The sequence below is a fragment of the Cervus canadensis genome, chromosome 13, assembly GCF_019320065.1.
Source record: "Cervus canadensis isolate Bull #8, Minnesota chromosome 13, ASM1932006v1, whole genome shotgun sequence".
Classification (NCBI taxonomy): domain Eukaryota; kingdom Metazoa; phylum Chordata; class Mammalia; order Artiodactyla; family Cervidae; genus Cervus; species Cervus canadensis.
In genome coordinates this window covers 3,581,274-3,595,572 of record NC_057398.1, presented here as the reverse complement: position 1 = coordinate 3,595,572, position 14,299 = coordinate 3,581,274, and the positions used below count along the sequence as shown (strand labels likewise).

General features: G+C 47.0%; 1 protein-coding gene and 1 long non-coding RNA gene across 3 annotated transcripts in view; one reads left to right on the top strand and one right to left on the bottom strand.

Annotated features, from left to right (window-relative positions):
* Nucleotides 1-14,299, top strand: part of NEK7 (NIMA related kinase 7) — a 138,986-nt gene that overhangs the window by 78,025 nt on the left and 46,662 nt on the right. For both annotated transcript variants that reach the window (XM_043484570.1, XM_043484571.1), the window contains 2 exons: nt 3,986-4,048; nt 5,833-5,943. In XM_043484570.1, coding sequence (XP_043340505.1) covers nt 3,986-4,048; nt 5,833-5,943 — 174 coding nt within the window. The remainder of the gene's footprint in view (nt 1-3,985; nt 4,049-5,832; nt 5,944-14,299) is intronic.
* Nucleotides 6,558-9,449, bottom strand: LOC122451668. The gene is made up of 3 exons (XR_006272503.1): nt 8,697-9,449; nt 6,825-8,185; nt 6,558-6,740 (listed from the first exon to the last, which is right to left on the bottom strand). It is a non-coding gene; the product is annotated as an uncharacterized LOC122451668 (long non-coding RNA).

The window sequence follows — 14,299 nt, the reverse complement described above, 5'->3', positions numbered from 1 at the left end:
AGAATTCGCCCCACCCCGTCACGGTTTGTTTGCCACCGTTACGGTGCCCCTTAACTGGGGGGCACAGGTGACCTTGCTGCCCTGTCTCCCCGCCTCCCTTCCTGCTGCTCCTCCAGTGGGAGCGGGCGTCTGGTGTTCAGTGGTAGGCACCAAAGGCTTTGAGAACCAAGATGAACAAAATAACAGGACTCAGGGCTCCCAGTGCAGGTGCAGCCCAGACCTGTCTGCAGAGAGGAGCCCAGAGCGAGGGGGAGGCTGAGAAACGCCTCCCAGGGCGCTCGGCCTGGGTCTCAGAACTGCAGTTGTGTCCTAAGATGGTAGCCAGTTGTTTTGCTCTGGTCCAGGTGATCGCTCTTTAATTATACTCAGCTCTTCCATCGTTGGGCCGTTAATTCTTGTCTGACTCTCTGCGACCCTGTGGGCTGTAGCCCACCAGGCTCCTCTGTCCGTGGGATTCTCCAGGCAAGAATACTGGAGTGAGTTGCCATGCCCTTCTCCAGGGGCTCTTCCCAACCCAGGCATCAACCTGGGTCTTCCTCATTGCAGGCAGATTCTTTACCATCTGAACCACCAGGGGTGCCCCATATTTGCTTATATTTAATAGCTATTTTAAAGCATTCATCAAGAAAATCAGTTGCAAGTCAAATTTTCCATAATTCAAGCTTTAAAAAAGCTATCCCTTTTTAAAGCATATTAATGCCTTTTTACCTGTGTTACTGTTTGATACTACATTCTGTATATTTTGCATGCAGTCCTGATTGCATTAGGATTTTCATGCATTTAAAAATTTATGGATAGCAGTTTCTTTTCTAATGCATGAAGTGATTTTAATGTATCTCTAACCCGTTATGGCCATATATGCAGTCTCTTTCAGAGTTCACTGTGATTATGGAATTCATCCCAGTTAAATATCTGGCTCCATCTCTGTCCCTTGTCTTCCAGTCTGCAGGACCTTTTTCTCTTAAGTGTGTTCTCAGCCCTCATTCCTATTTTGCTGTGCCCACTCCCAGGACCGCGTTGTCTCTGCCAAGACCAGGAAGCCTGGTTTCTCCCCACGCCAGCCCCCAGCCCCTGGTCGCTCCGCTCTCAGTCACGTCCCGGCCCTCACTGCTCTCGGGGGTTCTGTCTCAGCCGTCCACATCCGCTTTCCTGTCTGCCTCATGCTCTCTTCCCACCAGACCTTGCCTCTGACTCCATCCTGACCACAGCACACTGGCCCACATCCCCTAGACCTCTTACTTCAGGTCTGGCCTCAGTTGTCTGCTTACGTTACTTGGACCTTTGTCAGCTATGAGAGCATCGTGGATGTTTCCATTTCAGAATCGCCCCATCTTGCTCAGCCCCGGGCAGGGTTTCTCTTTGCCGCATGTTTTCCGCTTTCATCAGGAGTCCCTGTCCCACGCCCAGAGCCCCGAGGGGCGCTGCTCACCTCTCTCAGGAGATGCACTGTCTTGCACGTCCTACTTGGATGCGTTTTAGCCACAGGATAAGCAGAACCCAAGCCAGCAGGCGTGCATGACGACAGTGCTGGCGGTGGGAGTGCCTCGGCCTGGCTGCGTGCCATCTCGCTCAGCGGAGCGCCCACCGGCCACGTGCCTTCCCACCGCTGGCCGCGTCCCTCCCCTTCCCCCGCCTGTGCTGGGGGCGGGGCTTTCTCGTCTGTCCCTCCTCCCCGCAGTCTCACCCCTTGCCATCAACGTCCCGTGGCCGCTGCCGCTCCAGCGCCCTCTTCTCTTCCCTGCACGGGCTCGGGTCCCCCTCTCCCTGGGGTCCCCTTCTCCTTCCTTCCATGGCGCCTCCTCCCCCCCTTGCCTTTCCGGGCAGGTCTCACCCTCAGGGTTTGGCTCCTTCGCAGCTGCTGGGCCACCTTCGCTGACCTCCGAACGGTGGCTTCTGAACCCCTGGAAGCCCTGGCTAAACTTGGCTGAGCGTCAGGCTCTCAAACAAAGTATGAATTTCCGGTGGTACTTCTCCCACGCTTTCTGGGTTTAAGGACGTGGGGCTTCTGGTGCTCCAGGAGGCAGATCACTGTGGGCTGAGCAGTTAGAAGGCATCCCCTTGGAACCGGGTTTCTGGTTTTTAATAAAGGACACACGGACAGGTATCCCGTTCCATGCCGTCGTTTGCCAGGACCTTAAGGAGCCCACAAGGCAGCACTGAGGCCTGTCTCTGATGCGCCCTGGGGACGTGCAGGCCCCTGCAGAGAGGGGGCCGGGGCCCTGGGGAGCCCCCGGCCCGCTGGCTGCATCTCCGCCCCGCCCCCGCCAGCCCCCGCAGCCCGGGGGCCTGTGTGTGGAGCGGGGAGTCTCCTTTCTGTCTGAGAGGCCGCAGCCCTTCTCCCTGGGGGTTTCCTCCTCCCCTGCGTCTTCCACCCTTCAGACACCGGGACGGTCTCCCTGCCCTCGGCCAGGCCTGTTGGGTGAAGGAGACGGGCCTGGACCCCACTGCGGCCGGGGCTGCGAGGAGGGGAACCGGGCGGAAGGGGGACCGTGGGGGCGGGTGGGGGACCCCACAGAGAACAGGCCTCGGAAGGGGGCGAGCCATTCATTCAGGCTCCATGGGCCCCGGACTCCTGGCTAGGATTCCATTTATGCAAGATTCAGTTAAAGTAAGATACGACACTTTGTCACTCTCTTAGTGTTATTTTTAAGTACTTTCTTTGCTACATTATAAGTGTTGTTTCTTCTGATAGATGCCCTTTCAAGGACATTTGTGTTAAATCACTTGAAGGCCTTTTTCTTCCTAAAGATATAGGTGTTACCATTTTCAGTTTCATTAGTTGTGAACAATTCTGGCAAAATTTAAAGATGACAAAAGAAAACTTTTAAAATGATCCAGAGAATACCAAGAGCTTATCAGCCAATCACTTACCTAAACACTGCTTTGCTTTTCTCAAATATAATTTAAAAAGCCACAGAAACTTGGATAGATAGAGCTGCGAAGATGCTTTCTAGAGACAACCCTGTAAACAGTCTGTGAGAATCCAGATATTTTTTTCCCCCATATCTGTTTGTCTTTTCTTGCTCATGGAATCAGGTTTGAATCTATGTCTGGAAATGATTTAAGCTAAAGATACAGTTTTCATTTTTGTCTTGAAATGCTGCCTAAGAGAAAAAGGAAGATAAAATTCTTTTGAATTTCCAGTGAAATGTTATCTATGGCTCAGATTGTAGTTTTGCCTTAAATGTGCCAGCAAAACTTCATTCCTCACTGTTTGGAAGTCACTTTTGGTACTGAGAATTCAGTTAGAGATAGTTTCATTTGTAGTTCTTGTTTAATGGTAAGTATTTTTGAAACTATGTAGCCATGTGAGACAGTTTTGAGTGGAGTCTAGTTGCTTTATGCTGTTGTGCCGGTTTCTGCTGCCCGGCAAAGTGAATCGGCCACGTGTGCACACGCACCTCCTCTTTCGGACTCCTTTCCGTCGGTCCCTGCAGGGCAGAGCGGGGGCTCCTGGGCGTGCAGTGGGTCCTCGTCAGTGCTGCGTTACACGGGGCGCTGTGTACACGTCCGTCCCCATCTCCCCGTTCATCCCACCCCTCCCCGCTGTCCCCCGTGGTGTCCGATCATCTGTTCTCTACATCTCTGTCTCTATTTCTGCTTCGTAAGATTGTCTATACCAGTTTTTTCAGATTCCACATATATGTGTTAACATATGACGCTTGTTTTTACTGTTAATTTTCCACATGCTTGGAACATTGAGAGATTTCTTTGTATATTTTAAAGCACTTTGTGTTATGTATGAAATATGTAGCTGTTCTCTTTTCCCATTTTTAATACTGACTGCCTCCGGAGGGAAAAACGTATACCCTCTAGTAGTAATGTGAGATAAATTACCTGTTGATCTGCATAGCTCCTAAATGCTACCTGGAAAGTACACTTCTAAATGTGTGTGTAATTATGTGTAGAGTATTACAATGGACTTACATGGTAGTTTGAGCCGTGGATTACTGTTTTCTTGAGTAAAACTGATTTTTATTTTTAGATATTTGATTTAATGGATGCCAAAGCACGTGCTGATTGTATCAAAGAAATAGATCTCCTTAAGGTAAGTAACAAATGAACTGTTGACTGTTTTGAACATAACTGAGTGGGTTGATAAAAGTGATTTATTAAGATTTCACACTTATAAGGAAAATAGTTTTTGAGATGTAGCTTATGCCACACTGATTTCAAATAATGTATAAATTTGAAATCAGTATATTGAAGAATGCAGTTACCTTTTGGATTCACTGCACACTAATTTAATTGCAATGTTTGGTAGGATTAACTCCCTTCCCCATTTCAAACTAGAAATAGACATAAAAATAAAACATGGAAGAAATTTTTTTCTTGACCATCCCAATTAGACACATTCTAAATAGTAGATAATGCAAATGCATATTTGGTGTGGTGTATTGAGAACGTGAGCTGATCCAAGTGGTTCACATTTAAAAAATAATATTTCCGTATCTTTTTTCCAGATGTAGAAAGGCTGGTGTAAAGAGTATGTCAGTTTCTTGCTCTCTTAGAGAATAGATCTGAGGTTTGAGTTACCCTCACACTGCATTTGTTATATGAAATTTCTTTTGAGGAATGCTGTGGCTTATGTTGGAGAAGGCAATGGCACCCCACTCCAGTACTCTTGCCTGGAAAATCCCATGGGTGGAGGAGCCTGGTAGGCTGCAGTCCATGAGGTCGCTAAGAGTCCGACACGACTGAGCGACTTCACTTTCACTTTTCACTTTCATGCACTGGAGAAGGAAATGGCAACCCACTCCAGTGTTCCTGCCTGGAGAATCCCAGGGACGGGGGAGCCTGGGGGGCTGCCGTCTCTGGGGTCGCACAGTCGGACACGACTGAAGCGACTTAGCAGCAGTGGCTTATGCTGCTATTTTTAACTTTTGGATAAAGCTTGGAGGATATTTATGCTGTCCATTTTTGTTTGTGCCCAAAATGAATCAGATTCATTAAAAAAGATAAAGTACGCTCAAAATAAGCCATGCTTCCCACTGTTCTATTTATTGTAGCTATTTACTGGAATAAGAAGTGACTGCTTTAACAGACCTTTGTTAGAGAAATAATGATAATGTATCATCACAGAGAATGTGGGAGGAAAACCTGTCTCTTCTGTAAGTAGGAAGAAGAGAAGAGAAGCCTCTGTATACTCTGGGATAACTCTTGAATAATCTTCTTTGAGAAATGACTTGTCTTATTTACCTTTTGCTTAAAGAGCGAATGAAAAGATTGTTAGAGAAGATTGTAAATATGTGTAGACTAATGCATATTTCTACAAGGTGGACTTTTTTTAAGATAATTTAATAATCAACCCCACAGATAGGTTCAGAATATTTGTAGTATTTGATATAAAGGCAATATTTAGATATAGTAGATGTCAGATTTTTATCACTGGCTGAAGTTATACTAGGATCAGCCTTAACTTCAAAATAGTAAAAAGGGAAAGTGCACTCACCATTGAGTGCCTTTAATGACAGTTCTCATTTAGAAGGATATCATTTTTAACAATTGGCTATTTAGTTTGGTCATTCATTTATATGCATAGTTTATATACTCATTGGGCATAGCAATACTTTTAAAAATTTCAGGTGTATAACATACTCTAAGATTTCTAAGAATATTACTAAAAAATAATTGTTGTATAGCTTTACTTTCAATAATTTTAATACTTATTTCAAAATTCACTAGATGAAACAAAAACACAGTCATGTTAAGATTTCTATAACTTAAAAATGAAATGCAGTAACTAATTTTATTCTTCAGTTACAAAACTGTAAGTGACTCTTGGGAACTTATAGTAAGAAAACTTTTTGATGCCATTTTTTTTTTCCTCAGCAACTCAACCATCCAAATGTAATTAAATATTATGCATCATTCATTGAAGATAATGAACTGAACATAGTTTTGGAATTAGCTGATGCTGGTGATCTATCCAGAATGATAAAGGTAAGGTTTTTTGTTTTTTTAAAAACAAAAAGCTAAAGATTTACTTTTTTCTTAGAGTTGTATGTTGCGCACATAGGCACATCGGATGCTTGAAAGACCTCACCACGGTGCTTGATGTGTGGTAGCCATGTAACAAATGGTAGGCCATGGTGATGGTGGTGATTATGAAGCTAGGGACCTGGTGAAGTGGTCCCCTGGGATGGATGAACACCCCAGAACCAACTTGGAAATAGACCGAGGGTGTGTTGTGTATCAGCTGAAGGTACAGCTCTGCAGCTTGGCTTCTCCACGCAGATCACCTTCCGTCCCACGTGTCTGGGCATCAGGCCGAGGGGCGGGCGGGGACTGTGGAGCAGCCTGGCCAGGCCGCCCCTGCTCTTGGGAGGGTCGTGGTCGAGAGGAGAGCGGGCCTCGCGCTCAGTCTTGCGTGTCATGCCCTGATTTGATCCCTGAGAAGTCATTTAACTTTCTTTTCTGGAAGTGAAAGTGTTGGTCGCTCAGTGGTGTCTGACTCGTTTGCAACCCTGAGGACTGTAGCCCGCCAGGCTCCTCTGTCCGTGGGATTCTCCAGGCAAGAATACTGGAGTGGGTTGCCATTTCCTTCTCCAGGGGATCTTCCCAACCCAGGGATTGAACCTGGGTTTCCTGCCTTGCAGGCAGATTCTTTACCGTTTGAACCACGGGATTTAAGTTCAGCTACAAGTTACAGAAACTGCCTGATGACAGTAGCCTAAGAACTGGTCATCGCTGGCCTTGGCCCAACTTCACTTCCGTGCACTGCATTCCCCTGAAACAGACTAATAATAGATGGGGTCGTTTTAAATGATCAGTTAACTTATGCACACACACACACATGTATTTGTATGTATGTATACACTCACCGCAGAACTCAGAAGAGTGCCCCCCATAGGAACGCTGTGTCAAAGGAGGCCGTTGCTGTATTCTGTGTTGTTGTGTGTCTTTCTCTGTTGTGTACGATGCCGGCACTGACACGGCAGTTGTGACCTCAGGTTTCGGGCTGAGACGTGAGGGGAGACAGGCCCCTGACGGCTGTGTTTGCGGACACGTCACCAGGTGCTTGCTGCCACACAGTGTTTTCCGCTTCACACCGTTGGCCAGAATGTCGTCTTAGGAACACGTGTAGGTGCAGGGAGGCTGGCCTGCGTGCTCTTCATTTGCGAGCTAACCTTCTCTTACTCTGCAAGCCGAGCCGAATGGTGCAGAAATCAGCCAAGACCAACAGAATGAGAAGAGTCAGGGCTGTGAGCTCTGAGCCTGCTCCAGCAAAGGACCCACTCCATCACCAGCGTGTGGGCAAGGTTCCCGGTCAAGAGGAGGGGGTCTTCACGGTGGATAAGGAGGGGGGCTCGGGTGTGCCCTGATGGGTGGCCGTGGCATGCTGGGGCCGCCACTGAGTCTGCTGCAGCCAGGTATCAGGTGACTGGCTTGCATGTGTCTAGTTGGCTTCCTCTGGTCGGTCCTAAGTTGGAAGTAGGGACAGAAATGGAGGAAGCTGTCAGTTACTGCATCCTGGCCGTCTGGGGCTAATTGTTAACAGAAGTTATTGTTTAGCTTCCTGGATTGTCACTAGAGAGAGCAGTGTGACCTCCTGTGAGTCGGACGGAGCAGGCTGGCTTCTCGGGCTGCTTGCTAGAGTGGAAAGGTTGGCTTCCTGACCAGGTTGCTGCGGATTGTGGTTCAAAGGTCTGTTTTTGTATGTGCTCTGTCCGTTGTCTGTCTGTATATCCAGTCTCTCAGCGGCTGCTTGAGCACAACCCGTAGTCTCTGCCACATGGAGTTCTCGTAAGGGGGTTTTAAAAACAGTGTTAGAAAAAAAAAAAAAAAACAGTGTTAGGTGCTTTGCATGCATTATCTTGTTTACAGTGATTTTGGGAGGTAATTTTGACACCTAGAGAAGAGAAGTATCGTTACTAGAAAATAGAAGAACTCTTTTGGAAATTAGGTTTGTCTGATGCAAAAATCCAGGTGTTTTCCTTGCGAGGCCCTTAAGAATTTTTGTATCACAAAGCTCCTTTGAAAAAATCAGATGAAAACCTTTGACCATCTCTACCTGGAAAATGCTGATGCATACACAGTTTGCATTCCATTCCAAGCCTTCGCAGATGTTCTGATCAAGGTGTTGGTGGATTTGCTAGCGGCGATCCTGCTTTCCAGTGTGAATTTAGCATCAGCCACTTACACTGTCATATCACTGAACTTCTTTTAGGCCCAGGTTCCTCATCTGTAAGATGGAGAGTTTTACAATCTCTAAATATAAAACGTCTACATAAAAGGAAGGTAGTGTTCTCATTATCACAGAACGCTGTCAAGCTGACTGACTGTCCCATGGTAGGATGACTCACTGCTCGTCAGCTTTCTGTTTTAGGGACTTCCCACCCCCGCCACAGAGAGCTAACCACCAACAAAAATGTGTCTTTGCAATTTAATTAACAAAAAAAAGAAATGCAAATACACAAAAGGAAACTCTTAGAAAAGCAGCTGTCTATCAAGATGAGACATATAAAAACAGCTGTAAATGATCCCTCCCAGAGAAGGGGGAGCACGGGGCCCTGTGTGGACGTGGGGTGTTGCAGGCCCCCAGGACTCGACAGAGACCCACACTGAAGATAAGAAACTGGATCAACACACGTCTAGAGATAACTGATCCACAGGCATGAAGCAGATCAACCAGGAAGGGAGGGTAAAATTCTTAGCTTGAACCTTTAGGTATAAGAGTTAATTTAATTACTTACAGGGGGAAGGAAAGTGGGCACGTCCTTATTGGGCAAATACCTGCTGAAGCAGATAGAAGAAACAGCATTTCAGTTGGAGTCTCACCCCAGACTCAGTGCTCGATGACTGGGGGGTTTTAGAGTCTGCGTTCTTGTTCTGGCTGCTTTTCTTCCTTCGCTGCTCTTCCTTCACACGTCAAGGCTGCCGTTCCTGGCCTAGTGCCTGAGGCTGTAACATTTACTTTGGGAGAATACTCCTGTCCACCGACCACTCGAGAAAACCAACTCTAGACCGGAGGACCTTAACAGAAGCACTGTTAACCTCTGCCGTCAGCAGACTCGGGTTTCTCTGGTCAGGTGAAGAAGGAAAAATTTGTCAGTGTGAACTTACATTTATTGTGGTGATGAACTCAGCTCCGTGTTTAAACAGGCTTGTCGTAAGTTGACATTATCAAGAAAATTTTTAAGCAGCTGACTCAGTGGATCTGGTAAGATAGATTGAGAACAGAATTCTGTTTGGCGATGAGTAGTAACTTAACCATTTATAGAATTGACAGCTGTACCCTTAAAGCATCCATCATGAAGAGGATTTTGGAAACTTTTTAAAAGAAAAAAAAACTTAAAAAAACTTTTTAGAAAGTATCAACTGATTCCTAGTAAGACGCTTACAGAGCCACTTAGCGTGCTTTGGTAGAAGACTGAAGCGGTTCTTCTTTAAAGGGTTAAAGGGTTAGTACCGTCATCCCTGCTTCCTCCCTCATGGGCTCCTCTGTGTCAGCCTGTCCTGGTCTTGTCCTTCATCAGAGCTGCCATCAGTTTGCCTGTCAAGATAGAAGACGCTCTGCTTGTGGTTTTCCAGGTCCTCTTGGGGCCCTTCTAAAGGCCGAAAGTCCTGTTATCAAACCTGTAGGTCAGACGATACTCTGAGTGTAATGACTGTAACAGAAAGCTTGCCCAGTGTGCAGAACGGAAAGTTTGACTGCGCAGTTTCACATGAGTGGAATGTCTTCACATCCTGATTATAGCCCTGGAAGTCTTTTGCGGGATGATATTTCAGACCTGAACAAAATGCCTAGTTGTATTGGGAAGGAGTAATTTATTAACTTGGGAGAATCTAACCTGTGGGATCTCCCCAGGTCCTTCAGCAAATAAAATCACTCTGATTATGGATTGTTGCATTTCACTTGAACACCGAGTTGTGACGTTTCTTTTCATTTGACTTAGGAAGGTTAGGGTTTATTTATTTTTTAATATATAATGTCTCTCATTAGTTTTCTCAAGTGGTGAAGATCCTTAACTTTCTGCCCTGTGTTCTCATCTCTCAGTTTAACTGCTGACTTTTATGTGCGTAAAACCTTTGCAACTTTATATTGTATCTTTACAGGTCAGCCTGCTGACCCCCCAGGCCCGTGTTACGGCTCTGCCCGGTCCTCAGCCGCACGAGCCTCTGCCTCCCGCCTCCTTCCGAGGGGCCCCTCCCTGCCCAGAGTCCCATCGCGCTCCTCCTTGGGCCCCGCACGCTCCTGGTTCTTCTTGACTGGGTTCTCTTCCTCCTGGTCTTTCCTGACGGAGCTTTCAGAGCTTCAGGCCCGGGTTTTTTCGCTCTTTGCTTTCCCCTCCTTTCTGGGCTGGCCTTGCTCGTTTCTCTGCATTTCTAACTGCCTGGGCTCCCGGGGACCGGTTCCTGTCTGGAGGGTGGAGCTCTGTCTGCACCCTGAGTGCATCTGAGCCCGCGCGTCCGCCCAGACCGCGGTGTCCCACGTGAGACCCCGGGGAGCTGGCCCGCGCTCAGAGTCCCATTGCCTCCCCTTCCAAAGGCTGCTCAGATTTCTCCATCAGCTCCATTTCCGTTGTCTCCTCTGAGGGAAGGACCGGCGCCTGTCACCTAGAACGCGAGAGCTGTTTAACTCATCTCCCCGTGGCCAGGACCCCCCACGTCCGCTTCCGTCAGTCTCTAAGAGAGGTGAACAGAGAGAGAAGAAAAGCGTCTGCCCCCAGACCGCCCTGGCGCCCCCGTTGACCCCCGCTGCTGCAATCCAGAGCAGACCCTGGGGGAAGGCGCGCCTGCCTGCCCTGTGTCCTCATGCACACAGTAGGTGCTCAGGGGACACTTGCTGCAGTCGGCCGCCTCCCGCCCGCCCCGGGTGCTCTGTCCCCCAGGCTGGGCGTGGGTCCGTCAGTCCTGCCGCTCCCTGCTCATTCCTGCTTCTTTGGGACAGTCTCTGAGACCAGGACCGAGGACGGTGTCTCAGATGGTTTCTTCCTTACACCGTCGTGTGTTTCCTTGTGGGGCTGTTTTCCTGATGGCTGGGTTTCCCGTGTGGCCTTGTTGAGTGTGGGGACTGCCTGCTTTGCGCCCTGGGCTGCTTTCTAGGGAGCGCCTGGCTGAGGGCAGCAGCTCAGGAAATGCTGAGACGTCCGTGTGAGACCCGACGCCCTCTCCTCGTCCGCCCCTCTGTCCCAGGGGCCCGCCGGGAAACGTGGCTGGTGGTCCAGACCCGACGCCCTCTCCTGGTCCGCCCCTCTGTCCCAGGGGCCCGCCGGGAGACGTGGCTGGTGGTCCAGACCCGACGCCCTCTCCTCGTCCGCCCCTCTGTCCCAGGGGCCCGCCGGGAAACGTGGCTGGTGGTCCAGACCCGACGCCCTCTCCTCGTCCGCCCCTCTGTCCCAGGGGCCCGCCGGGAAACGTGGCTGGTGGTCCAGACCCGACGCCCTCTCCTCGTCCGCCCCTGTCCCAGGGGCCCGCCGGGAGACGTGGCTGGTGGTCCAGCAGGCACACGGCGTCGTGCCGTTTCACACTGCAGTCCCACGACCAGGTGCGCACATCCAAGTGGAATGTGGCAGGAGAGGAGACAGCGTTCTGATACAGGAAGGGGCTTTTTGGCCTTAAGAAATGCTAATGTTGTTTTCTCAACACTCTAATTTGTGCTGTATGCCGTTCTTTATACAAGAGACTACATTACCAAAAAATAAAAAATGATAGGGACTTCTTTTATGAAGGAGTGTGGCAGTGATCTGATGCTTTGCAAAGGATAGCAGTAGGTCCGAGGGTTGTAAGGAGCGCGGTTCATTTCTTGATGGGACGTGATACTGTAAATCATCGCGCACCAGAACGTACCCCGCTATCTCAACGCTCCTGCTTAATTGGGGTGGAAGAGGAAAGATCGCTCCTGGTCTGTATTCCAGGAAGGAACCTCTGGATAGCATTGCATCAAAGATTTTTACAAGTAAATAATTAATTGGTTTAGAGCAGGCTGACAAATATAATTAAGCAATTTATAGTTGAAATATTCAGTATTTCTCTAATTAGTGACAGAGGAATACCTGAGGCTGTGGTCAGATGAAATACTTCCCAGATGAGTTTTCAGATGAAAGGAAATCCAGAATTTTTCATCATGTATTTCTTCATCATCCGTAATCAGAATTTTAAAGGAAAAGATTCTTACAGAATGGCGATTGGGTTACAGTTTATCCAGTTGTGATATATATGCTGTACATTTTCTTTATTGTGTCCTAAATTGAACCAGTACATGTTCCATTTTGTAGTATACCTTATTAATACTATATATTTCATTTTCTGTTGCTAAGAAACATACTTGGTGATGGAGACTTAGTATAGAGCAGATGAGAGACTAATCTCAGAACTGTATAAGCATGAGCTTTGTTCATTTCACTGTCAGTAGAAGTATTCTTAAAATATATTTAAAATTTTTGTAGCCCATTATTCCAAAATATAGTTTATTCTTTGAACTATTTATAAGTTCCTTTATTTATAATTGCCTTTTAGAAAGTCAGATTGAATCAGATAGAGAATATAAGTTTACATATTTAACATATTTTTAAAAACTATATTTTACTAAAATATCGGTAAAACAAAATATAACCCAGTATAATAAATCCCTTGAAGGGAAACTCGAAGTATTTCATCTGCCGAAAAGTTGTCATGCCACAGCTCACTGACTGGCTAACAGGGAAGTGAATATTATTGCTACAGATGTTTTTTAGTGACATATGCAATACAGATAATTTAAATTGAACTCTATTTTGTGCCAAGAGTTTGGCATAATTTCAGATAATTACTTAAGGTTATCTCTTCCCCCCACCCAGTTTTGTTGAGTTACATGACTGTAGGTTTAAGGTGTGCAGTATAATGGTCTGACTTACCTGTATGATATTGTGAAATGAACATCACAGTAAGTTTAGTTAACATCCATCATCTCATCTAGGTACACGAAAAAGCTGGAATGTTTCACTCTCAAACCCACCTGAGAAAACACCTTCAGTTCAGTCGCTCAGTCGTGTCCGACTCTTTGCAACCCCATGAATCGCAGCACGCCAGGCTTTCCTGTCCATCACCAGCTCCCAGAGTCCACCCAAACCCATGTCCATTGAGTCGGTAATGCCATCCAGCCATCTCATCCTCTGTCGTCCGCTTCTCCTCCTGCCCCCAATCCCTCCCAACATCAGGGTCTTTTGCACTGAGTCATCTCTTCGCATGAGGTGGCCAAAGTACTGGAGTTTCAGCTTCAGCATCAGTCCTTCCAATGAACACCCAGGACTGATCTCCTTCAGGGTGGACTGGTTGGATCTCCTTGCAGTCCAAGGGACCCTCAAGAGTCTTCTCCAACACCACAGTTCAAAAGCATCAATTCTTCGGCACTCAGCTTTCTTTATAGTCCAACTCTCACATCCATACACAACTACTGGAAAAACCATAACCTTGACTAAACGGACCTTTGTTGGCAGAGTAATGTCTCTGCTTTTTAATATGCTATCTAGGTTGGTCATACCTTTCCTTCCAAGAAGTAAGCGTCTTTTATTTTCATGGCTGCAATCACCATCTGCAGTGATTTGGAGCCCAAAAAAATAAAGTCAGCCACTGTTTCCACTGTTTCCCCATCTATTTGCCATGAAGTGATGGGACCAGATGCTATGACCTTAGTTTTCTGAATGTTGAGCTTTAAGCCAACTTTTTCACTCTCCTCTTTCACTTTCATCAAGAGGCTCTTTAGTTCTTCTTCACTTTCTGCCATAAGGGTGATGTCATCTGCATATCTGAGGTTATTGATATTTCTCACAGCAATCTTGATTCCAGTTTGTGCTTCTTCCAGCCCAGCGTTTCTCATGATGTACTCTGCATATAAGTTAAATAAGCAGGGTGACAATATAGAGCCTTGACGTACTCCTTTTCCTATTTGGAACCAGTCTGTTGTTCCATGCCCAGTTCTCACTGTTGCTTCCTGGCCTGCACACAGGTTTCTCAAGAGGCAGGTCAGGTGGTCTAGTATTCCCATCTCCTTCATAATTTTCCACAGTTTATTGTGATCCACACAGTCAAAGGCTTTGGCGTAGTCAATAAAGCAGAAGTAGATGTTTTTCTGGAACTCTTTTGCTTTTTTGATGATCCAGCGGATGTTGGCAATTTGATCTCTGGTTCCTCTGCCTTTTCTAAATTCAGCTTGAACATCTGGAAGTTCACAGTTCACATATTGTTGAAGCCTGGCTTGGAGAATTTTGAGAAAACATCTTGGGTGCTGATTTTCTCTTCATTTCAGTCAGTTCATGGTGCAAGCAAGCGACTTTTCTGAAGGAAACACTGTGCTTGGGTCTCCTTACTAGCTGCT